Source organism: Caretta caretta, chromosome 12 (assembly GCF_965140235.1).
Source record: "Caretta caretta isolate rCarCar2 chromosome 12, rCarCar1.hap1, whole genome shotgun sequence".
NCBI classification, from domain to species: Eukaryota; Metazoa; Chordata; order Testudines; family Cheloniidae; genus Caretta; species Caretta caretta.
The window spans coordinates 4,713,042-4,740,128 of NC_134217.1; the positions used below are offsets into that span (position 1 = coordinate 4,713,042).

Sequence of the window (27,087 nt, forward strand, 5' to 3'; positions counted from 1 at the left end):
AGGGTCAGCAGCTGAAGGGCCTGGGGACAGGTCTGTAATTTAGTTCAGCACATGTGGCAGCTGCAGTCACAGAAACAGTTAGTTACTCGCACTGGAAACGTTTATGGCTTTGGGGAATCTCACAGCTCCTGGTGGTCACTGTGTGTTCTTATTTCATTTCTCTCTAAAGCCTTGCTCCCAATTGCAGAATGGAGTTACGTCATATGTGACAGAGTTTGAGAGTCCTAAGTGATTGTAGGCTGGGGTGGCCCATCCTCAGGATACCCTTCTTTGCCTACCTAAGCTGTGGCCATTCTTTGTGTAGAAGCAGGTGTTGTTGATGAGGTTGACGCAGCAGCCAATCACGTCTCCAGTAGTGAAGGTGGGGCCATAGGGCTGCCCTGTCCCAGAAGAACAGAAGGAATGCCCGTCGTCACCGTGGTAACCATACGAATGTTTATCCCAACCTGTAGAAGGAAAAAGAGCAGATCAGTAATGAGGGAGGTTTCCAAGGAGCTGTATGCGATTATTGGAGCTGGGTGGGAAACAGTTTTCCCTTCCCAGGAAAATTTTCGAAATTTTGAATATTTTTCCTGTCCCAAGGAGGGATGAAAAGTTTAAATCTCTAAAATTTTCACAAATCAACAATCCAAAAACCATTTCAGCTAGGGTCAATCCAGACGTCTGATTTTGAGCTCAACCTTTCAGTTAAAAAAAAATTTACTTTTTTTTTTTTTACTATAATTAGCTCAAATTTAAAAACAAAGTAATTTTGAACCAAGCAAATTGAATTTTTTGTCTCAAAAGTGCTGAAATGGGCAATTTTGACAGTACAACCCCAACTCATACAATGATTTGAACCTGCTACTTCATGCAGATCCCCCCTTATGCACAGGCCTCAAGGTCAGGTGCTCTCTAGGCAGCGGAGAATGTTATGGCTGTTCCTGACTAGTAGGAAATGCAGTCAAGCAGCACATAAATAGCCTATCCCACTCTCTCAGCTGCACCTTCCTGGATGGCTAAGCATGCTGCATACAGTACTCTGAGCCCCCTTCAGCTATGGCAGGGAGCCTGGCACCAACACCCAAGGTCCTGTGTGGTGACAGAACGAACTACTGAGTAGGGCTGGTCAAAATTTTTCCATCAAAACTGGTTTTCAATAGAAAATTGGATTTTTTACTAAATCCAAACAATTATTTTTTTGTCCAAACCCTAAAATATTCCAGTTCTGAAATACCACTGAGTTGCCTCCTGTGACTTATAGTTTGGGTACCTCATGGTCCCATTCACCTCTGGGGCAGTCTCCCTTGCCACACTTCATTTCCCATTATGCACTGCCTACACCATGGGGGGCACCAGGGAGTGCTGCAGGAGGTGTAGCTCAACCAGACAGGTGGTCTCAGAGAAGAAGTAGAGAGTGATGCATCTGAACTATAACTCCCATGATGCACCACAAGTTTTCAGCCAAAATATTTCAGGTTTTGATTTTTTTTTTGCCAAGTGCTCAATTTCTGAGACTTGTTTTCAGCCAGTTCCACTACTGAGGCAACAGGTCACCAACTGTTAAACTCCTTCATCAACACCCACGCTCAGTCGGTTTGTCAGTACAGCACTATATTGCCAAACGGATGCAGAACCCCGTTGTGTAGCCTCCAAAATGTACCCTAGTGGAGAGAGAATGGGCACAGACTCATAGATTCCAAGGCCAGGAATGACCCTTGTGATCATCTAGTCTGACCTCCTGTACAGCACAGGCCAGAGACCTGCCCCCAAATTATTCCTAGAGCAGATCTGTTAGAAAAACATCCCATCTTGTCAGGGATGGAGAATCCACCACAACCCTTAGTAAGTTGCTCCAATGGTTTATAACTCTGTTAGAAATATACCTGTACACCTTATTTCCAATCTGAATTTGTCTAGCTTCAACTTCCAGCCATTGGATTGTATTATATCATTCTCTGCTACATTGAAGAGCCTATTAAAGATTTGTTCCCCATGCAGGTACTTACAGACTGTAATCAAGTCATCCCTTAACCTTCTGTTTGTTAAACTAAATAGATTGAGCTCCTTGAGTCTATCATGGTATGTTTTCTATCCTTTAATCATTCCTGGGGCTCTTCCCTGAACCCCCTCCAATACGTCAACACCCTTCTTGAATTGTGAACATCTGAACTGGACACAGGATTCCAGCAGCGGTCGCACCAGTGCCAAATACAGACATAAAATAACCTCTCTGCTCCTACTCGTTATTCCCGTTTACGCATCCGAGGATCGCATTAGCCCATTTGGCTACAGCACAACCCTGAAATGTTTTTCAGAGTCACTCCCTCCCAGGGTAGAATCCCCTGTGCTGTAAGTATGGCCTACATTCTGTGTTCCCAGGTGTATATACATTTACATTTTGCCAGAGACCAGCTTACCGAGTGATCCACATTGCTCTGTATCAGTGACCTGTCCTCTTCATTAGTTACCACTCCACCAATTTTTGTGACATCTGCAAACTTTGATGGTTTTGGGTTTTCCTCCAGGTCACTGACAAAAATGTTAAATAGTGTAGGGCTAAGAACCGATCCCCATGATACCCCATTAGAAACACCAGCTCGATGAGATTCCCAGTTTACAACTACATTTTGAGACCTAACAGCATCTTGGAAGGGGACACGAACATGCACATGAGGAAGGGCAGACGCACCTCTTCCAGCCAACTGATTACCTGACCAGGCTCAAAAAAGGTTCTTTCCACTGCAAGTGCAACCATGGCAGTTTCTAAAAGAGCAAGGAGGAAACATACTGACAAGAGAGACTTTGCAAGACCCAGCCTCAGGTCCTGGCAGTGAGATGTCGGCCTCCAAACCAATGGACAGACGCCAAACCTTACACCAGGGACACCAAACAGCCTGTAGCACAGGCATGTGGAACTCCGGATTCATGTCTTTAGCACAGTCAATGTTCCCTTTAACTGCGTTTCCCCACTGTACCTTTCTTCCAGCAGGAACGCACAATGCATCAGGAAGAGGTTTGTGTGTGAAGGAGGGGTGGCGGGACGGTGTGCAAAGCACACAAATGCTGCCCACTGCACAGTGTCTAAAGGCTCTAATTACGAGACGAAAATGCCAGCAAAACCAATTAGTGCCAGTCAAAGCACACTAACCGGTTTCATAATTGGTTCCTTGTGTTTTGAAATGCAAAATGCCACTGCAAAGTTTGCCTGGGCTGCTCCCAGAGCTACGCAGAGGCGACTAAATTAGCTAAAAGCGAAAGTGACTTCCAGGCAACACCTCGGTCTCTCTTTACAGGCTCGGTTTCTTTAACAAGCAGCACAAGGGAAACAGGAAAATAAAATTCAGCATGCTCAGCCCCTCCGTGGTTCTGTGAATACCACCTAAGCACCATCCCACCTGAGCAATATCTCCCTGTGAGCTCAAAGGGGATTTATGTTTTGCTTCTCAGACCAGCTAAGCACCATAGTGAAGCATGAAAAATGGGTCCAATTCTTCATAGTTTAAAGAAGCTGTAGCTTATGTAATGCTTCAAAGGTCAGTAAATCATCCTAGTTGCTCTTGGAGTGAGACATAATATTAGATCCTATTTTCTTGTGCATGCCGGAATCTGGCTTTCATGGGCATTCTGCCCTGGGGGGCTCTGACCGCACAGTATCGCTCAGACACTCCCTCCCTCCTCTCCTGTAGCAGAACCTGTGACAAGGATAACACCACCCTAGCTGAAGTGCTCTGCAGCCCGTCAGGACTGAGGCACTCTGCCCCCACTCCGCACTCCCATCCTCTGCACTAGGGAAAGGGACCTGTCTGCATAGAAAATGCACACCCTTCTCCATGGGGCAGTATAACAGCACTGATGCTGGACTACACAGCCTGCTCCAGACATGGTCCTAGCTGGAGCTTAAACCCCTTTAAAAGGGCAAAGCCTTGAGAGTAGCCATCAGTTGCCCAGGAGGTAATGGGGGAGGGAAAAGGTGGCTGAGGCTAATTTTGCTGTAGGAGAATGACAAGCTGAACAACGACCATCACGAGAGGAACAAGTGTTGAAAAGCCTGAGCCAAAAGAACAGCCTCAATCTAGCAAGACAGGGCCGGATCTTCAGCCAGAAATTTTGCAGTAAGCTGCTCCAAATGCTTCTGAGACAGAAGCCACTCGTAGCAAACAAACCTTTCACACCACAAAAGTGGCATTCAGGGGGCCAAGAACCCTCTGGCGATTGGAGCCAGGGTCTGGGAAAGGTGTGCAAGATCGAACTGTGGAGGTTCAGAGGGCAGGTGTGTTAGCAGGTAGAGAGCACTTCCTGCAACGAGGCAATGGAAGATTTCAAATAGTGCTAATTGTAATTTATTATCAGTATTACTGTAGCTCCCAGGAGCCCATCCTCAACCTGAACCCCATTGTGCTGCGTACTGTAGAGAGAGAGCAAAAAGACAGGTCCTGCCCCCCCACTGGTAAAGTTTACTTGTGTAAATATAAGACAAAAGACAACAGATGGATACAGATAGACCAGTGGGAGAGTACGAAGAAACAATGAGACAACGGGGGTGGCCAGTCACTGGGAGAGTTGGGGATACGATGTTTCTGCCCTTGAGGCTTTCTGGAGTGTTACATGCTGTGACACTGAGCCAGCGAGGGTTAAGCAACCAGCAGGCTAAGTGATCTAAAATCAACCTTTAAGGACATATTAGAGAATTATTGAGGTGGTAATCAGTACCACTCCTTGTAGATAGCTCCCAGACTGCTGCGCTGCACATCACAGCATGGGGAGTAGGTGGCCAGCCCTCTGTGGAGAAAGAGGTGATTAGGGACTATTTAAAAAAGCTGGACGTGCACAAGTCCATGGGACCGGACGCGTTGCATCCGAGAGTGCTTAAGGAATTGGCGGCTGTGATTGCAGAGCCATTGGCCATTATCTTTGAAAACTCGTGGCGAACGGGGGAAGTCCCGGATGACTGGAAAAAGGCTAATGTAGTGCCAATCTTTAAAAAAGGGAAGGAGGAGGATCCTGGAAACTACAGGCCAGTCAGCCTCACCTCAGTCCTCGGAAAAATCATGGAGCAGGTCCTCAAGAAATCAGTTCTGAAGCACTTACACGAGAGGAAAGTTATCAGGAACAGTCAGCATGAATTCACCAAGGGAAGGTCATGCCTGACTAATCTAATCGCCTTCTATGATGAGATTACTGGTTCTGTGGATAAAGGGAAAGCAGTGGATGTATTGTTTCTTGACTTTAGCAAAGCTTTTGACATGGTCTCCCACAGTATTCTTGTCAGCAAGTTAAGGAAGTATGGGCTGGATGAATGCACTATAAGGTGGGTAGAAAGTTGGCTAGATTGTCGGGCTCAACGGGTAGTGATCAATGGCTCCATGTCTAGTTGGCAGCCGGTATCAAGTGGAGTGCCCCAAGGGTCGGTCCTGGGGCCGGTTTTGTTCAATATCTTCATAAATGATCTGGAGGATGGTGTGGATTGCACTCTCAGCAAATTTGCAGATGATACTAAACTAGGAGGAGTAGTAGATATGCTGGAGGGTAGGGATAGGATACAGAGGGACCTAGACAAATTGGAGGATTGGGCCAAAAGAAATCTGATGAGGTTCAATAAGGATAAGTGCAGGGTCCTGCACTTAGGACGGAAGAATCCCATGCACCGCTACAGACTAGGGACCGAATGGCTAGGCAGCAGTTCTGCGGAAAAGGACCTAGGGGTGACAGTGGACGAGAAGCTGGATATGAGTCAGCAGTGTGCCCTTGTTGCCAAGAAGGCCAATGGCATTTTGGGATGTATAAGTAGGGGCATAGCCAGCAGATCGAGGGACATGATCGTTCCCCTCTATTCGACATTGGTGAGGCCTCACCTGGAGTACTGTGTCCAGTTTTGGGCCCCACACTTCAAGAAGGATGTGGATAAATTGGAGAGAGTCCAGCGAAGGGCAACAAAAATGATTAGGGGTCTGGAACACATGACTTATGAGGAGAGGCTGATGGAACTGGGATTGTTTTGTCTGCAGAAGAGAAGAATGAGGGGGGATTTGATAGCTGCTTTCAACTACCTGAGAGGTGGTTCCAAAGAGGATGGTTCTAGACTATTCTCAGTGGTAGAAGAGGACAGGACAAGGAGTAATGGTCTCAAGTTGCAGTGTGGGAGGTTTAGGTTGGATATTAGGAAAAACTTTTTCACTAGGAGGGTGGTGAAACACTGGAATGCGTTACCTCGGGAGGTGGTAGAATCTCCTTCCTTAGAAGTTTTTATGGTCAGGCTTGACAAAACCCTAGCTGGGATGATTTAATTGGGGATTGGTCCTGCTTTGAGCAGGGGGTTGGACTAGATGACCTCCTGAGGTCCCTCCCAACCCTGATATTCTATGATTCTATCAAAGCCCTGTGAAAGCAGACTAAATGCTTTGAAATGGAAACCTGTATTGTTAGTGAATTAGAAGAAAATACTAATTATTTGTCTGGGTTTACCTATATCTTGTTAGATGTTAACTATGTAAGCAGATTAGCTTGTAGATGCTAAACTTCTGTTCCTGTCTGTTACTACATTTTATTGATTCAGAGATCAAAAAAGAATACTAACTTTTAGATCAGTGGCTCTCAATCTTTCCAGACTACTGTACCCCTTTCAGGGGTCTGATTTGTCTTGCCTACCCCCATTTTTCATCTCACTTAAAAACTACTTGCTTACACAATCAGACATAAAAATACAAAAGTGTCACAGCACACTCTTACTGAAAAATTGCTTAATTTCTCATTTTAACATACAATTATAAAATAAATTAATTGCAATATAAATATTGTACTTACATTTCATTGTATTGTATATAGAGCAGTATAACAAGTCATTTTCTGTATGAAATTTTAGTTTGTACAGACTTCGCTGGTGCTTTTTATATAGCCTGTTGTAAAACTAGGCAAATATCTAGATGAGTTGATGAACCCCCTGTAAGACCTCTGAGTACCCCTGGTTGAGAACCACTGATTTAGATGAAACTTGGGTGTAATAACATCATTGTCTATATTTCTCTTTGAAGTTTGTAGTAAACGTTCTATGAACTGCTAGAATGGTTAGTTATATTACACTAATGAATGTATCTAGTTACCAGTGTGCACCTAGGAAATAGAGATATTACTTCAACGCAACAATGTGCATTACCTATTCTTCATTCAAGGAAAACCTGTTGCATTATCCGCTGTCAAGAGGCTCTCTCAGCCTGCCAGAGGACTATAAAAGAATTCTAGGGCCTCATCCTTACCATCTCAGCTTAAACTGGGTCAGGGGACTTTTAAATCGCAAGATTGAGGTCTCCAGGTCCATTCTGGATTACCCTGCTGTTTCCCATGGAAAAACTTAAACAAATTCTACACATGGACTGACTATTGGAATTGATTCTGGATTTTTTTTTTAATATATCAGCAGCTCATCTCTTCTTGGGTCAGTTTCCTAGCACTTTATTCTAGGGCACTTTATTCGATTAATTGCAGTTAACTCATGCGACTAACTCCGAAAAAATTAATCATGATTAATCGCACTGTTAAACAATAGAATAGCAACTGAAATGTATTAAATATTTGTGGATGTTTTTCTACATTTTAAAATATATTGATTTCAATTGCAACATGGTATACAAACTCGACAGTGCTCACTTTATATTATTTTTATTACAGATATTTGCACTGTAAAAATGGCAAACAAAAGAAATCATATTTTTCAATTCACCTCATACAAGTACTGTAGTGCAGTCTCTTTATCATGAAAGTGCAATTTACAAATGTAGTAATCCTCACCATATTTGACTTGGCTGTCTGGGTGGGAGCCAAAGCCTGGACTGCTTAAAGGGACTGTATTTTAGCTTCTTGGTGACCAATAGGGTATTATAAAAGTTGTTTTGCGACTGGCTTGGTGAATCCAATTTATAAAACTAAACCACCAGTTTTGGGGATCGTCTGCCCCACTCTTTGGGGTTTGCCCTGATTGAGCGACCTCAGCATGCCCGTCTAGCGACCATGGTCCCACACGCTATCCCAGTAATTGCACAACCTCAACAGTAATGGGGAGAGCACTGCAAATGATTTTCTGTGGAAGCGGGCTTTGTGCATTGCCAGACGGCTCAAGAAACACTCCGCTCTCAAAGCTCTTTAAACACATTAAGCCTCACCCTCCATTTTACAGACCCCTGCTCCGTGTCATCCCCCCCAACCCCCCCGCCCCTTTTGATTCAGAAGGGATTGGCATGGCTCCTTCCAGTGCCCTGAATAAGGCTCTCAGGCTGGCCAGAGGCATTCAAGGTTCATAGATATTAAGGTCAGAAGGGACAATTTATGATCATCTAGTCCAACCTTCTGCACAACGCAGGCCATAGAATCTCACCCACCCACTCCTGCGAAAAACCTCTCACCTATGTCTGAGCTATTGAAGTCCTCAAATCATGGCTTAAAGACTTCAAGGAGCAGAGAATCCTCAAGCACGTGACCTGTGCCCCATGCTACAGAGGAAGGCAAAAAGCCTCCAGGGCCTCTTCCAATCTGCCCTGGAGGAAAATTCCTTCCCGACCCCAAATATGGCGATCAGCTAAACCCTGAGCATATGGGCAAGATTCACCAGCCAGATACCCAGGAAAGAATTTTCTCTAGTAACTCAGATCCCACCCCATCCAACATCCCACAACAAGCCATTGGGCCTATTTACCATGAATAGTTAAAGATCAATTAATTGCCAAAATCATGTTATCCCATCGTACCATCTCCTCCATAAACTTATCGAGTCTAATCTTAAAGCCAGATAGGTCTTTGGCCCCACTGCTTCCCTTGGAAGGCTATTCCAAAAGTTCACTCCTTTCATGGTTAGAAACCTTCGTCTAATTTCAAGTCTAAACTTCCCAATGACCAGTTTATATCCATTTGTTCTTGTGTCCACATTGGTACTGAGCTTAAATAATTCCTCTCCCTCCCCGGTATTTATCCCTCTGATATATTTATAGAGAGCAATCATATCTCCCCATAACCTTCTTTTAGTTAGGCTAAACAAGCCAAGCTCCTTGAGTCTCCTTTCATAAGACAGGTTTTCCATTCCTCGGACCATCCTAGTAGCCCTTCTCTGTACCTGTTCCAGTTTGAATTCATCCTTCTTAAACATGGGAGACCAGAACTGCACACAGTATTCCAGGTGAGGTCTCACCAGTGCCTTGTATAATGGTACTAAAACCTCCTTATCTCTACTGGAAATACCTTGCCTGATGCATCCCAAGACCGCATTAGCCTTTTTCACAGCCATATCACATTGGCGGCTCATAGTCATCCTGTGCTCAACCAATACTCCAAGGTCCTGCTCCTCCTCCGTTACTTCTAATTGATGCTTCCCCATCTTATAACTAAAATTCTTGTTATTAATCCCTAAATGCATAACCTTACACTTCTCACTATTCAATTTCATCCTATTACAATTACTCCAGTTTACAAGGTCATCCAAATCTTCTTGTATGATATCCCGGTCCTTCTCTAAATTGGCAATACCTCCCAGCTTTGTATCATCTGCAAACTTTATTAGCACACTCCCACTTTTTGTGCCGAGGTCAGTAATAAAAAGATTAAATAAGATTGATCCCAAAACCGATCCGTGAGGAACTCCCTCCGGCCTGACAGTTCACCTTTCAGTAGGACCCGCTGTAGTCTCCCTGTTAACCAATTCCTTATCCACCTTTCAATTTTCATATTGATCCCCATCTTTTCCAGTTTAACTAATAATTCCCCATGTGGCACAGTATCAAACGCCTTCCTGAAATCTAAGTAAATTAGATCCACTGCATTTCCTTTGTCTAAAAAATCTGTTACTTTCTCAAACAAGGAGATCAGGTTGGTTTGGAACGAACTACCTTTTGTAAAACCATGTTGCATTTTGTCCCATTTACCATTGACCTCAATGTCCTTAATTACTTTCTCCTTCAAAATTTTTTCCAAGACCTTGCATACTACAAATGTCAAACTAACAGGCCTGTAGTCACCCAGATCACTTTTTTTAACTTTCTTAAAAATAGGACCTATGTTAGCAATTCTCCAATCATACAGTACAACTCCTGAGTTTACAGATTCATTAAAAATTCTTCCTAATGGGCTTGCAATTTCGGGTGCCAATTCCTTTAATATTCTTCAAGGAAGATTATCTGGGCCCCCCGATTTAGTCCCATTAAGCTGTTCGAGTTTCGCTTCAACCTCAGATATGGTAATATCTACCTCCATAGCCTTATTCCCATTTGTCATGCAACAATTATCCCTAAGATCCTCTTTAGCCTTATTAAAGACTGAGGCAAAGGATTTGTTTAGATATTGGGCCATGCCTAGATTATCCTTGACCTCCATTCCATCCTCAGTGTTTAGCGGTCCCACTTCTTCTTCCTTGGTTTTCTTCTTATATATATGGCTATAGAACATTGTACTATTGGTTTTAATTCCCTTTGCAAGGTCCAACTCTACTTGACTTTTAGCCTCTCTCACTTTATCCCTACATGTTCGGACCTCAATAAGGTAGCTTTCCTTGCTGATCCCTCCCATCTTCCACTCCCTGTATGCTTTCTACTTTTCCTTAATCACCTCTCTGAGCTCCTTGCTCATCCAGCTTGGTCTACAACTCCTGCCGATTAATTTTTTCCCCTTTCTTGGGATGCAGGCTTCCGATAGCTTCTGCAGTTTTGATTTATAGTAATTCCAGGCCTCCTCTGCCTTTAGATCCATAAATTCTTCAGTCCACTTCCCTAACTAATTTCCTTAATTTTTGAAAGTCAGCCCTTTTGAAATCAAAAACCCTAGTTGCAGATTTATTTTTGTTTATCCTTTCGTTCAGTTTGAACTGAATTAGCTCATGATCACTTGAACCAAGGTTGTCCCCTACAATCATTTCTTCTCTGAGGTCCTCACTGCTCACCAAAACCAGATCTAAATTGGCATCCCCTCTTCTCGGTTCAGCAACTACTTGATGAAGGAATCCATCAGCTATCGCATCTAGGAAAATTTGAGCCCTATTATTATTACTAGCACTCGTCCTCCAGTCTATATCTGCGAAATTAAAGTCTCCCATGATCACGCAGTTTCCATTAGTATTTACTTCATTAAAAACATTAAAGAATGCTCTATCCATATCCAAATTAGATCCCAGCGGTCTACAGCACACCCCAAGCACTATCCCAGGGGAAGCTCTAATAGTTTTCTTCCCCAATGTAATTTTTGCCCGGACGGACTCTGTCTTATCCATTCCATCGCTTCTTATTTCTTTACATTCTACCTCATCACTGATCTACAATGCTACTCCACCACCTTTACCTTTATTTCTGTCTTTCCTAAACAGCACATACCCTTCAATACCTGTAGTCCAGTCATGACTACTATTCCACCATGTTTCTGTTATCCCTAGAATATCCGGTTTCACTTCCTGCACCAGTAGCTCTAGTTCCTCCATTTTGTTACCTAGGCTCCTTGCACTGGTGTATAAACATCTTAATTTTTGCTGTTTGGCCTCGCTCACATTCTGTACCCTATTAGGCACGGTCATTCTACAGCCCGTATAACCTATTAGACTGGTATCCACACTGCCCTTCCTCCTTATCTATATTCTCCTACCCACGGCTGTATCCTTTCTTACTTCGTTTTCTTCCCTCTCAATGCTAAAATCCGGCGTGGAGATTACCTGGACATCTCCCAACCATCTCCCCCGAATTCCTAGTTTAAAGCTCTCTTAATCAGTTGTGCCAGCCTCCATCCTAGAAGTCTATTTCCTTCCCTACTCAGATGAAGTCCGTCCCGAGAGAACTGTCCTCTGTCCATGAATGCTTCCCAGTGGCCATACATCCCAAAGCCCTCCTTATAGCACCACTGCCTGAGCCATCTGTTGATAGTCATAATCTTGTCACACCTGTGTTGCCCTTCTCTAGGAACAGGCAGAATCCCACTAAAGATTACCTGAGCCTCTATTTCCTTAAGCGTCTTCCCCAGCCTAGCATAGTCTCCCTTCATACGTTCCAGTGAGAATCTAGCCGTATCATTTGTTCTCACATGAAGGATAATTAGGGGATTCTTTCCTGCTCCCTTTAGGATCCTTTTCAACCTCAGGTCTACATCCCGTATCTTAGCACCTGGAAGACAGCACACCCTTCTATTCTCTGGATCAGCTCTCGTTACAGGCCTGTCTATTCTTCTCAGTAAAGAGTCCCCGATCACATAGACCTGCCTTTTCCTGGTGACGGTGCTATTCTCCAGTCTATCCCCTGCTCCCTCTGGCTGCAAGTTCTTTCCATTCCTATTCTCCCTTGTAATCCTCTTCAACCCATCCTGTATCCGCCTGGGGCTCATATTTGGTGTAGTCTCCACTGACTCTTACCCTTTTCCTATAGCACTAGCCGCTCTTCTCTTCTTCCTTGCCCTTCCACCTTCAGTGACCACCTGCTGAGCCCCTTCTTCATTTTCCAACTCTGCAAACCTGTTCTTGAGCTCTATTTCTCCTTCACTAGCCCGACTTTTCCTCTGCCTGGTTCTTTTAGTCACATGCTTCCACTGACCACTTTCCTCACCCAGTCTCCCCTCAGAATTTCCAGTCCTGCTTCCATCTGCAAGTCTGAGCTTTTCCCTTCAGATACCTCATATGTCTTTGCTCCATAATCTGCTCAAACCCCATCCTAAACTCAACCAGACTTTCCACTTGCATCTCCAAACCTCGGATCTTTTCCTCCATCAGCTCTATCAGATGGCATTTCATGCAGACAAAACTCTTACCAGGTACCCCCTCCAGGATCATGTACATACCGCAGCTTCCACATCCAGTCATCCTCATTGTGCCTTCCACTACATGGGTCACTCCCACTGCTGCCTCTGTATCTGCCATAGCCTTCCCACCTAAACCCTGTTAATCTGGGAAACACAAACCACACCAAAACACCACCCCCCACAGCAAAACCAAATCCCAAACAAGCACCACAAGACAAACTCCCCTTACAAAATCCCCCTCAGACTCTCCTGTTTAGAGCTCTGTTTGCTGGCTCCAGTGTTGCTACAGCTGTCTGTGCTGCTGCCTGACTGGATGGCTCCCTTTATAGGACCCCTACTCAGAGAAGCCCCGCCCCCTACTCAGGGCTCAGCTTGTCTCCCAGCACAAAGCCCCTACAAGCCTCTACACATACAAATAATACAAATACAGAACCAAATACAAATACCTTCTCCTCCAACAGAACTCCCACTGAAACTTCCCTGTTTACAGCTCTGTTCCTCAGCTCTCAACTGCCTCCGATTGATGAATGCATGGTGATGCAAGAATTATAATGGGAAGGTCAAGTGCTGAGCCAGCTCTAGAACATACCCCAGTCAATGCTGCCTGTGCTTCGAGCTAGGTCTGAGGCTTAAAGGTGCAAAGGACTCTGCAACACAGCAAAGTCTACGGAAGATTAATAGTTCCCTCTGTCAAACCCCTAGTCCCCTGCTGGCTGTCAGCCCCCTGGAAATACTCCCACACAAACACCAATTTAAATCCTTGCAACACACAGTGTTCATGCTAAAAATGAGCAGACATGTGAGAATGCTGTGACATTCCTCTCTGGTGTTATCTGGACCAGTGATCTACGAGGCCACTTCAATCCTTGACTCTGGGAGCCAGCCTTACACTGCTCTGCTGTGAGAACCCCCACTCCTGGGCTGTTCACGCACAGCCTCCGACACGTAAGCTTCTCCCAGCTACTTGCAAGAGAACGACACTAGCCAATATCTCCGGTCCTAGACACAACCCTAGGAACCTCCACATTGCAGTGTCCAGTTATGCCCGCTGGAGGCTGCAAGTGTATATAAGTTTGTTAATTTAACAAAGAAATTGATATGTACTAGTCTTGTTATCCCAAGGGGAGCCTCTGACACACTTCAAACCAAATGCACTGCTTCAGGTACAACAAACAGATTTATTAACTATAAAGATAGATTTTAAGTGATTATAAGTCAAAGCACAAGTCAGAGTGGTTACCAAAATAAAATAAAATATAAGCACGCGGTCAAAACTCTCAACTCTATTAGACTGGGAAGCAACCACATTAAGCAGTTTTTCTCACTCCACCTGATATTGCAGTCCTCAGTATTCAGGCTTGTTCCTTAAATCTGGGCCAATCTCCTCTGCTGCAGTCTTTTCTTCTCAGTGTCTTGGTTGTTTGCAGCATAGTTGGGAGCAGGAGAAGGGCCCAGTATGTGTCCACTCTGTCTGTTTTATACTCTCAGGGCACGGCTACACTTGCAGACGTAGGGCCCTGTGAGTTAAACCCGCCTTCGGAGAGCACAGCAGGGAAAGCGCTGCCGTCTGTCCACACTGACAGCTGCAAGCGCACTGGCATGGCCACATTTTCGGCTCTTGCAGCGGCATTGGGAGCGGTGCATTATGGGCAGCTATCCCACAGAGCCCCTCTTCCCATTCTGGTACTGTAGCTTGTGGGAAGGAGGGGGGCGGGGCTGTGGGGCATTGTGGATCCTGTCCCAACACCCTGTTATGCACTGATTTGCATCCCAGCAATCCCTGTGCTTCCACCCACAGTTGGCGCCGTCTTTCTACGTTTTTTTGTACTGCGCACGCTGTCTTCCCTTTCGGTCTCCAGGAATGGATTCTAAACCTGTGAGGAATATGCTGATGGGTCACGCCAGCACGTCACGAATTGCAGTCGAGTTACTCCTTAAGCTACAAACTGACAGTGAGGGCTCCGACGATGATGTTGACTCGCATAACGCATATGGCACGAGATGGCTTGTGGCATTCACAGACATGCTCACCACAGTGGAACACCGCTCTTGGGCTCAGGAAACAAGCACTGAGTGGTGGGATCACATTGTCATGCAAGTCTGGGATGACGAACAGTGGCTCCAGAACTTTCGGATGAGAAAAGCCACTTCCATGGGACTGTGTGAGGAGCTCGCACCCACCCTGCGTCTCAAGGACACGAGATTGAGAGCTGCCCTGACGGGGGAGAAGCGGGTGGCTATTGCAATCTGGAAGCTGGCAACTCCAGACAGCTACCGATCAGGCGCTAACCAGTTTGTGGAGTTGGAAAGTTGACCGCTGGAATCGTGTTGATGCAAGTTTGCAGGGCCATTAATCGCATCCTGCTCAGAAGAACCGTGACTCTGGGCAATGTGCATGACATTGTGGATGGCTTTGCACAAATGGGTTTCCACACCTGCAGAGGAGCGATAGATGGCACACACATTCCAATTCTGGCACCAGCCCACCTAGCCTCCGAGTACGTTAATCAGAAGGGGTATTTCTCTATGGTTCTCCAGGCACTTGTGGATCACTGTGGGCGTTTCATTGACATGAACACAGGCTGGCCCGGAAAGGTGCATGGTGCACACATCTTTTGGTGCCTGTTCAGGAAGCTGCAAGCCGGGACATTTTTCCCTGACCAGAAGATCAACGTAGGGGAAGTCGAAATGCCCTTGTGATCCTTGGAGACCCTGCTTACTCTTTAATGCCGTGGCTCATGAAACCCTACATAGGGTTTTGACAACAGCAAGGAGCAGTTCAACAACAGGCTGAGCCAGGGCAGAATGTCTGTGGAGTGTGCTTTTGGCCATTTAAAGGGCCACTGGCGCTGTCTGTATGGGAAGCTGGACTTGGCTGATGACAGCATCCCCACGGTTATATCTGCATGCTGTACCCTCCATAACATTTGTGAAGGGAAGGGTGAAAGTTTCACTCAGGCATGGAACTCAGAGGTTCAACACCTAGAGGCTGAATTTGAACAGCCAGACAGCAAGGCTATTAGACGGGCCCAGCATGGGGCTGCAAGGATTAGGGATGCCTTGAGAGAACAATCTGAGGCTGAAAGCCACCAGTAACGTCTGGTGCTCTGCACGGGAGTGAAGTGCAGTAGTTCCAATGTTACTAGGAATCTGTGTTTGCTACGCTGACTTGCAGTGCCTGTTTCTTTCCTGGGCTAAGGTTGGACTTTAATTGGGTGAGCATTACCTGTGTCAATGGACTGGTATGCCCGTTCAGTCAGTCCTGGGGTGGCTGAGAACGTCGGCGCGTAGCTAGTGCACAGCTCCCTGATCTGCTGTCGCTGCATACGCCCAGGGGTCATGGAGAGGTTCACCTCTTCCACGCCACTAGCACTTTTTCCGTCGTAGTAGACACATTCAGGCCAATCAGCGTCATCTCCTCCCTGGGCTGTAAACTGAAAAACCTTGAATTCTCTGGAATAAAAGGGCTTTAGAGAATTAATACGGTACACCTTAGGCTTTCGGTTTGAGGTGGGGAATGCTAGGAGACAATTAACAGCTCCCAGGCACTCCTGGACCATGAATGGCCCTTCCCACGATGCTTCCATTTTATGGGTCTGAAGCGCCTTTAAGACTATGACCTGGTCCCCTACTTTGAAGGAACGCTCTCTGGCATGTTTATCATACCAGGCTTTTTGCTCTTTTTGAGCATCCTGTAGGTTTTCTTTAGCAAGGGCTAGAGAGGTTCGGAGGGTGTTTTGTAGGTTGATTACAAAGTCCAGAATGTTAGTTCCTGGAGAAGGTGTAAATCCCTCCCATTGCTGCTTCACCAACTGTAATGGCCCCTTAACCTCATGGCCATATACAAGTTCAAATAGTGAAAACCCTAAACTGGGACGTGGTACAGCTCTGTAGGCAAAGAGCAACTGCTGCAACACTAGGTCCCAATCATTGGAGTGCTCATTTATGAATTTACGTATCATGGCCCCCAAAGTTCCATTAAACTTCTCCACCATGCCATTTGTTTGATGGTGGTGAGGGGTGGCAACCAAGCGATTTACCCCATGAGCTTCCCAAAGGCTTTCCATAGTTGCTGCCAGGAAATTAGTTCCTGCATCTGTGAGAATGTCGGAGGGCCAACCTACCCTGCCAAAAATGTCTGCTAGTGCCTGGCACACACTTTTAGCCCTGGTGTTGCTTAGAGCTCCTGCTTCCGGCCATCGGGTAGCAAAATCCATGAAAGTCAGTATGTACTGCTTTCCTCTGGGTGTCTTTTTCGGAAAAGGACCCAGAATATCCACAGCTACTCGCTGAAAGGGAACTTCAATGATGGGGAGTGGTTGGAGAGGGGCTTTGACATGGTCTTGGGGTTTTTCCCACTTTTTGGCATACCTCACAAGACCGGACATAGGTAGAAACATCCTTGCCCATTCCCTCCCAGTGGAATGATCTCCCCAAACGGTCTTTGGTCCTGTTCACCCCAGCATGGCCACTAGGATGATCGGGGGCTAAGCTCAAGAGCTTGACCCGGTACTTAGTTGGAACTACCAACTGTCTCTGAGGATCCCAGTCTTCCTGGTGTCCACCAGAAAGAGCTTCCTCGTCTAAAAGTCCTCTTTCTACAACAAACCTGGATCAATTAGAAGAGCTGAGAGGCGATGGGTTGCTCCGTGCCGCCATCCAAGCTCTCTGGAGGCTTTCGTCTGCTTCCTGTTAGGTCTGGAATTGTTCCCTTGATGCTGGAGACATCAGTTCCTCATTGGATTGTTGACCTATGCTTGGTCCCTCTGGAAGCGATGTAGGGGATGGGGCTGTTTCTGTGGACTGTGAACCGCTCTCCACTGGTGCACTATGTTGGGGTTCAGACTCCGGCTGAGCCTCTTGTGTAGGGTTATGGGCTGCTGCCGGTTCAGGTTCGGTGGGGCCCTCTGGTGTTGGGGTTGCAAGTACTGGATTCAGTGCTGGCAATGGGTCTGGTGCTAGTTGTTCCGCCGGTTCCGGCTCTGTCTGGGTCTCTGGGACTGGATCCACTACTGCTGTTGCAGACATTGGCCTGGGGTCTGGGTTCATCACCTCTGACCGGGTCCTGGTAGAAGTTTCCGGAATAGAGTTAGGCATGACGGCTTGTTTAGCCTGGCTGCGGGTGACCATTCCCACCCTCTTGGCTAGCTTCACACGATTGGCCAAGTCTTCCCCTAACAGCACAGGGATGGGATAATCATCATAGACTGCAAAAGTCCACGTTCCTGACCAGCCCTTGTACTGGACCGGCAACTTGGCTGTAGGCAAACTGAAAGAGTTGGACTTGAAGGGTTGAATTGTCACTTGGATCTCTGGGTTGATTAAATTGGAGTCCACTAAGGAAGCATGGATAGCCGACACTTGTGCTCCAGTGTCCCTCCACGCGGTGACCTTCTTCCCGCCCACACTCACAGTTTCCCTCCGCTCCAAGCGTATCTGGGAGGTACCTGGGCCTGAGGACCTCTGGTGTGATTCCGGTGCAATGAATTGTCATCTGTTGGGGTTCTTGGGGCAATTGGCCTTTACATGCCCCGGCTCGTTACATTTAAAACATCATCCAGCTAATGGGTCACTGGGAGAAGGTGGGTTGCTGGAGAACAGTGTGGTGGGACGATAAGGTGTCTGGAGGGTTCCTTGGTGTGTAGTTGGGGCCTTGGGCTGCCCCCAGTAGTAGGGTGTGGTCTGAGGTTGTCCCTTCTGGTATCCGCTCCAACTGCGACCAGTTTTTTTCTTTTCTGCCACCTCCACCCATTTGGCTCCAATCTCCCCCGCCTCGATTACAGTTCTGGGCTTCCCATCTAGGATGTATCTTTCTATTTCCTCAGGAACACCCTCTAAGAACTGCTCCATTTGCATTAGGAAGGGCAAATCTTCTGGAGATTTAACTCTTGCTCCCGATATCCAGGCATCCCAATGTTTCACAATGCGGTAGGCATGACGGTAGGGTAAATGACATGTCTGGTTTCCACCTTAGGGCTCTGATCCGCCAACAGGAATGCTCGGGCGTTAACCCCATTCTGACTTTTGCCTTGGTTTTAAACAGTTCATACTGGTGCATGCATTCCTTAGGCATTTCAGCCGCCACCTCAGCTAAGGGTCCACTGAGCTGCGGCCCCAGCTCTACCATGTGTTGGTCTGTAGAGATGCTGTACCCAAGGCAGGCCCTTTCGAAGTTTTCTAAGAAGGCCTTGGTATCATCGCCTGCCTTGTAGGTGGGGAACTTTCTTGGATGGGAAGTGGTACCTGGAGAAGGATTGCTAGGGTTTGTTGGCATATTCTGCTGAGCCTTTGCCTTCTCCATCTCCAGTGCATGCTTCCTCTCGTTTTTCTTTTCCTCCTCCGCATGCTTCCTCTCTTTTTCCTTCTCCAGATCTTTGTCCCTTGCCTCCATAGCTCTCCTGTGGGCAGCCTCCATTTCTTTTTCTTTGGCTGCTTGTGCATCCATCTCCATCTGTCTGAGTTCTACCCGTCTTTCATGTTCCTTTTGTCTTTCCTCAGCCTCAATTCTGGCTAATTCCAGCTTCTGCTGAACAGTGCAGTCTGTCATCCTAACCTCTCTGTTTTTAACTAACTTTACACCCGACAGTTAGAAAGAAAACAAAAAAAACCCCTGGTTTGTAAAATTTTGCTGTGCTGTCCGGATACCTATGTTCTCTGATAGTGACTGTCAGCCTACAGAAAAATCCTTAAAAAAACCCCCTAACACCTTTGTCTCTAGGCAAATAGACAGAAAACCCCTCTAGTTGCTCTTGGGGGGGGGAAGGGGGGGAACTTCTTCAGGTCTGTGAAGACTTATAAATTTCCCTGCCTTTAGGTAGAGAAAACTCCAGCTCACAAAAGACAATTCCCTTTTGTCTCTGCTCTGGCCCCCAAGCAGAGAAAAAAAACCTAACTGCTTTCAGCTTAAAACCTCCTTTTCAGCAGCCCAAAGGAAAAAAATTTTTTTTTCTCCTTTTTAAGATCTGTGCTTCTTGTTCAAAAAATCAAAATCTTTAAAAAAAAAAAAAAACAACCAAAAACGAACACCTTTGTCTCCAGGCAAATAGACAGAAACCCCCTCTAGTTGCTCTTAGGTAAAAAACATTTGCTCCGAGTTCTCCCATGCCTTCTGGCACAGGAAGATAAACCTGAGAGCACAGGGCATGCCGTGTGTCTGTATAAAGTAAATACCTACAGAAATACTGTTAAAATAAAGTTATTTGAGTTGCAATGCCAAGCAGTCAAAAGTTAGGAAACATTTGGTTGTCTAAAGAAAAGGAGTACTTGTGGCACCTTAGAGACTAACCAATTTATTTGAGCATGAGCTTTCGTGAGCTACAGCTCACTTCATCAGATGTATACCGTGGAAACGGCAGCAGACTTTATATACACACAGAGAATATGAAACAATACCTCCTCCCACCCCACTGTCCTGCTGGTAATAGCTTATCTAAAGTGATCAACAGGTGGGCCATTTCCAGCACAAATCCAGGTTTTCTCACCCTCCACCCCCCCACACAAATTCACTCTCCTGCTGGTGCTAGCCCATCCAAAGTGACAACTCTTTACATAATCAAGTCGGGCTATTTCCTGCATAGATCCAGGTTTTCTCACATCCCCCCCACCCCCATACACACACAAACTCACTCTCCTGCTGGTAATAGCTCATCTAAACTGACCACTCTCCAAGTTTAAATCCAAGTTAAACCAGAACATCTGGGGGGGGGGGGGTAGGAAAAAACAAGAGGAAACAGGCTACCTTGCACTCGGGGCCTCTCCTTCTGCCCCTCCACCCCCACGAACATGATACAGTTCTGTGGTGACCTAGAATCCTATTTTCGACGTCTCCGTCTCAAGGAATATTTCCAAAATACCTCTGAACAACATACTAATCCACAGAGGTCTCCCTGCCAACACTACAGAAAGAGGGATTCTAGATGGACTCCTCCTGAAGGTCGAAACAGCAGACTGGACTTCTACATAGAGTGCTTCCGCCGACGTGCACGGGCTGAAATTGTGGAAAAGCAGCATCACTTGCCCCATAACCTCAGCCATGCGGAACGCAATGCCATCCACAGCCTCAGAAACAACTCTGACATCATAATCAAAAAGGCTGACAAAGGAGGTGCTGTTGTCATCATGAATAGGTCGGAATATGAACAAGAGGCTGCTCGGCAGCTCCTCAACACGAGTTTCTACAAGCCATTACCCTATGATCCCACTGAGAGTTACCAAAAGCAACTACAGCATTTGCTCAACAAACTTCCTGAAAAAGCACAAGAGCAAATCCGCACAGACACACCCCTGGAACCCCGACCTGGGATATTCTATCTACTACCCAAGATCCATAAACCTGGAAATCCTGGGCGCCACATCATCTCAGGCATTGGCACCCTGACAGCAGGATTGTCTGGCTATGTAGACTCCCTCCTCAGGCCCTACGCTACCAGCACTCCCAGCTACCTTCGAGACACCACTGACTTCCTGAGGAAACTTCAATCCATCGGTGATCTTCCTGATAATACCATCCTGGCCACTATGGATGTAGAAGCCCTCTACACCAACATTCCACACAAAGATGGACTACAAGCCGTCAAGAACACTCTCCCCGATAATGTCACGGCTAACCTGGTGGCTGAACTTTGTGACTTTGTCCTTACCCATAACTATTTCACATTTGGGGACAATGTATACCTTCAGATCAGCGGCACTGCTATGGGTACCCGCATGGCCCCACAGTATGCCAACATTTTTATGGCTCACTTAGAACAACGCTTCCTCAGCTCTCGTCCCCTAAAGCCCCTACTCTACTTGCGCTATATTGATGACATCTTCATCATCTGGACCCATGGAAAAGAAGCCCTTGAGGAATTCCACCATGATTTCAACAATTTCCATCCCACCACCAACCTCAGCCTGGTCCAGTCCACACAAGAGATCCACTTCCTGGACTCTACAGTGCTAATAAACAATGGCCACATAAACACCACCCTATACCGGAAACCTACTGACCGCTATTCCTACCTGCATGCCTCCAGCTTTCACCCTGACCACACCACACGATCCATCGTCTACAGCCAAGCTCTGCGATACAACCGCATTTGCTCCAACCCCTCAGACAGAGACAAACACCTACACGATCTCTGTCAAGCTTTCTTACAACTACAATACCCACCTGCAGAAGTAAAGAAACAGATTGATAGAGCCAGAAGAGTTCCCAGAAGTTACCTACTACAGGACAGGCCTAACAAAGAAAATAACAGAACGCCACTAGCCGTCACCTTCAGCCCCCAACTAAAACCCCTCCAACGCATTATTAAGGATCTACAACCTATCCTAAAGGATGACCCAACACTCTCACAAGTCTTGGGAGACAGGCCAGTCCTTGCCTACAGACAGTCCCGCAACCTGAAGCAAATACTCACCAACAACCACATATCACACAACAGAACCACTAACCCAGGAACTTATCCTTGCAACAAAGCCCGTTGCCAATTGTGCCCACATATCTATTCAGGGGACACCATCACAGGGCCTAATAACATCAGCCACACTATCAGAGGCTCGTTCACCTGCACATCCACCAATGTGATATATGCCATCATGTGCCAGCAATGCCCCTCTGCCATGTACATTGGTCAAACCGGACAGTCTCTACGTAAAAGAATAAATGGACACAAATCAGATGTCAAGAATTATAACATTCATAAACCAGTCGGAGAACACTTCAATCTCTCTGGTCACGCAATCACAGACATGAAGGTCGCTATCTTAAAACAAAAAAACTTCAAATCCAGACTCCAGCAAGAAACTGCTGAATTGGAATTCATTTGCAAATTGGATACTATTAATTTAGGCTTAAATAGAGACTGGGAGTGGCTAAGTCATTATGCAAGGTAGCCTGTTTCCTCTTGTTTTTTCCTACCCCCCCCCCCCAGATGTTCTGGTTTAACTTGGATTTAAACTTGGAGAGTGGTCAGTTTAGATGAGCTATTACCAGCAGGAGAGTGAGTTTGTGTGTGTATGGGGGTGGGGGGGATGTGAGAAAACCTGGATCTATGCAGGAAATAGCCCGACTTGATTATGTAAAGAGTTGTCACTTTGGATGGGCTAGCACCAGCAGGAGAGTGAATTTGTGTGGGGGGGTGGAGGGTGAGAAAACCTGGATTTGTGCTGGAAATGGCCCACCTGTTGATCACTTTAGATAAGCTATTACCAGCAGGACAGTGGGGTGGGAGGAGGTATTGTTTCATATTCTCTGTGTGTATATAAAGTCTGCTGCAGTTTCCACGGTATACATCTGATGAAGTGAGCTGTAGCTCACGAAAGCTCATGCTCAAATAAATTGGTTAGTCTCTAAGGTGCCACATGTACTCCTTTTCTTTTTGCGAATACAGACTAACACGGCTGTTCCTCTGAAACCTGTCATTTGGTTGTCTGTGCAACTTTAATTTGGTCAGCTTGTGCATCCAGCCTGTGCAATGAATGACACACAGGTCCTGTGGAAAGACTGAATAACCGTATCATAATGCAAACACACCAGGGGGCAGAATGAAGGTTACATTGGAAAATTTAAATCTGGAATTTTCTAGTGCTTGACTTTGCAACCTAAATGATGTTTTTAATGCAGTTTTTGGTATAAATTTCCTACTTTTTAAAAATAAGGTGAAAATGAGTTCCACCATGTAAAAGTGTAGCAACCCCCTGACATCATGCCATCAGGGTTTGACGCTTGAACCTTCAGCACTGACCTCAAGTACCTGAGCTACAGGACTAATTGCATTAGCTGGCAGTGAGAGAAGGGCTGTTATCCCAGAGTGGGGATGAGCTGCTGGCACCATATGCTGGGGAGCCTGGCCCAGGCCTCTCCTCCCACCCCTCCAGGAGGGAGGGAGCTACCGCCCCATGTGGGGCCCCCAGAGACAGGGATTGACTGTTGCTGCCATGTCCTGGGTCCAAAAGCATAACAGAGAGCCCTGCTCAGCTCCCCCTTCAACTTTTGCTGCTACAGCATCTCTGGCAGCTCCCAGGTGTTCCCCATGTGGTAGTTCCTGCAGCGGGGTGGTCACTCTGGAACGTCTGTGTGTTCTGTTATTTTAGCAGACTACCAAAAGTTCCCGGACAAATGCAAGTGAGACAACAGAAATCATTATTTCACTTATTGATCTCTCAGCCATCCCAGAACAAAACTTAATGGGACAAAGAAAAAGACACTTTCTGTAGTCCCAGGACTTCTTCCCCGCCAAATTTCAAAGGACTGCTTCCAGCATTGGTGTGTTGGAGCTTTTCCACAAAAGCATTAATCAATTATAATGAAAAGTGTCTCACAACCTCAGAATGGGAATTGCTACAGCTCCCCCTATAATTCTGTTTCGTTCATGCAGGACCTCTTCTCTCCTCCCAGACAAGGATGGGCTAAGAGACCTTCAGCTCCTTTCTCCTCTCTAACCACTCCCACCTCTCTCCCACACTTTCCCTTGTCTCCATCAGATACTTTCGTGTCCCTGAATTTCATGCATCTCTCTCTCTCTTCCTTTCTACCCCACTACCTATAACACAGGACACCACCACCACCTCTGCACCTGCAAACTAGCCGTGTTACAGCATCCTTAACAAGATAAGCAGCATGAGCATGAACTGAAGTGACCCAACCCCACATGAACACATCTGATCCTGTACGGGGAACGGACATAGCACAGGAGTGCAGGGGTGTGACGTTATTAACATAATCTGGGACTGTATAGATCATCGTTGCAACCAAGGTCCTGTAGTGGCACCAAATCTTATATAAAGGGGTCAAATGAGGTGTCTAAGACAAGGTTATGGTTTGCTGATTATGATTATGCTGTGTACATGTGTGAATCATTTTTGTAGTTGAAGTTATGAATACTGGCTCTATACGGTCTGTATTTCAAACTTATGTTATGCTTCCGGGTGACACCCCAGACAAGTTGGTGTCAGCTCTACCTAGCCTGCTTGATGGCCCATTAAGGACCATCAGCTATACTACTGACCCACTGAGAGAAGGCAGACACGCCTTGGGACTCAGCAAGGTGTGCAGGGAGGTGCCTATGGACAGAACTTTGAGGTTTTTCTAGGCCATGTGATGGGCAGCTTGTCTTTGGAACAAAGAAAGACAGACCACATGGCAAGAGAATATAAAAAGCTGCTGCAGCTCCTCCATCTTGTCTTCAATCCTGCTTACGTCACCTCTGGAGGGACTTTGCTACACTGAAGCTTTGAACCAAGGACTGAAAGACCCATCCCAGCTGTGGATGTTCTTCAGAGACTTGATTTGAACCTGCCGTTTATTCTACCACTGCTGCAAGCCTGAACCAAGACCTTTGCCATTACTGTATGTAGTTGATTCCATTTAATCAATTCTAGCTCTCATCTATATCTTTTTCCTTTTATGAATAAACCTTTAGATTTTAGATTCTAAAGGATTGACACCAGTGTGATTTGTGGGTAAGATCTAATTTGTATATTGACCTGGGTCTGCGGCTTGGTCCTTTGGGATCAAGAGACCCTCACAGACTCATAGATATTAAGGTCAGAAGGGACCACTATGATCATCTAGTCAGACCTCCTGCACAATGCAAGCCACAGAATCTCACCCACTCACTCCTGCAATAAACCTCTCACCTATGTCTGAGTTATTGAAGTCCTCAAATTGTGGTTTACAGTCTTCAAGGTGCAGAGAATCCTCCAGCAAGTGACCCGTGCCCCATGCTACAGAGGAAGGTGAAAAAGCCCCAGGGCCTCTTCCAATCTGCCCTGGAGGAAAATTCCTTCCTGACCCCAAATATGGCCATCAGCTGAACCCTGAGCATGTGGGCAAGGTTCACCAGCCAGATACCCAGGAAAGAATTCTCTGTAGTAACTCAGATCCCACCCATCTAGCATCCCATCACAGGCCATTGGGCCTATTTACCATGAATAGTTAAAGATCAATTAATTGCCAAAACCATGTTATCCCATCATATCATCTCCTCCAGAAACTTATTAAGCTTAATCTTGAACCATTTTTCTTTTACTGGGGTACTGGTTTTCATAACCATCTGTCCCCATAATGAGTGGCACTGGTGGTGATACTGGGAAACTGGAGTGTTTAAGGGAATTGCTTGTGTGACTTGTGGTTAACCAGTGGGGTAAAACCAAAGTCTTCTCTGATTGGCTGGTTTGGTTTGCTTTGGTGTGCATAGAAACCCCAGCCTTGGGCTGTAATTGCCCTGCTTGAAGCAATTTGTCCTGAATTGACACCCTCAGTTGGGTCCTGCCAGAACCAGTATTGTTACAAGCGGTGATCAAGCTGCAGGATTTCCTGCTTGAATCATGTGTTTTACAAGCCTGGGAATGGGAATTTTGTGTCTCGTTTAAAACACACACAGGCAGTTTCCCTGCCCTGATTCTCTGCCTCATCATTCCTTTACCTGTAGCCTCATATCTTAACATACTCTTGGGATTTAAGTAAGCATAGACATGTCTCAGATAAATGATACAGTAGCAATTCGCGAGGGCCATACATGACACTCAGCTGGGAAATGAACCTGCTGCCTCTGCAAAGGGAGGGAGAGGCTTGGACTGCACGGAGAAGGAGGAAATGTGAAAGATTCACAGTGGAAGGTGTAACAAAGGCCAGGCCCATCCTGTGACGCACTCAGAGAAGGGTCTGACCAGTCTCAGGGGGGAAAAGATTCTAGCTGGCTATGAACTGGGGACAAAGTTTGTAAGTTACAAGTAGCATGGCTGCAAAAGGGCCCAACGCAGTAAAAACCCATTTCCAATCAGCTGTTCTGCTGGTTTAACAATCAAAGCAGGAGGATATTATTCAAGAGAAATGAATTACGCTGTTTAAAGCAGCATGACCAACTCTAGTCAGATGCTCATAGCTGCTGCCAGCAGGCACTTCAGAAACGCCAACTTGAATGCAAAGCATAAATCCCTTCTCCCCCGCCCCTCCCAAGTTTGAGGACATTGAGAAATGAGTCTCATTATCATTATCAGGCTGTTTCTGTAGATAAAGTGGCACAAGGCAAGCATTTGAGTGATGAGCGCGAAGGTCTCTGATGGTCACTGACGCAGAGCCCAAATGTTTTTGGTGCAAATCCAGAGATGTATTTACCTACTAGAATGTACAGAACACAGGGAAGGAGTGCCAACAGGACACAGCACAGAGGAAAGCAAAGAGAAGAATACCCACGTAATACAATCTGTACAGCTGGACTGCCAGGTAAGGACAAACATTAGCTGTCCTCTCTGCCATCCCAACTGTGATCAATGAACAGCCAAACGTTAAACAGAAGGGACACAACAATTTGACAGCCTAGGACTCTGGGTACAGCGTCTATGCCAGCATGCACAAGAAAACTAAGCCCTCTG

General features: G+C 46.2%; 1 protein-coding gene across 2 annotated transcripts in view; it reads right to left on the reverse strand.

Moving 5' to 3' along the window:
* RANBP10 (RAN binding protein 10) overlaps nucleotides 1-27,087 on the reverse strand; it is a 168,128-nt gene that overhangs the window by 53,458 nt on the left and 87,583 nt on the right. For both annotated transcript variants that reach the window (XM_048816478.2, XM_048816477.2), the window contains exon 4: nucleotides 279-446. In XM_048816478.2, the coding sequence (XP_048672435.1) occupies nucleotides 279-446 (168 nt within the window). The remainder of the gene's footprint in view (nucleotides 1-278; nucleotides 447-27,087) is intronic.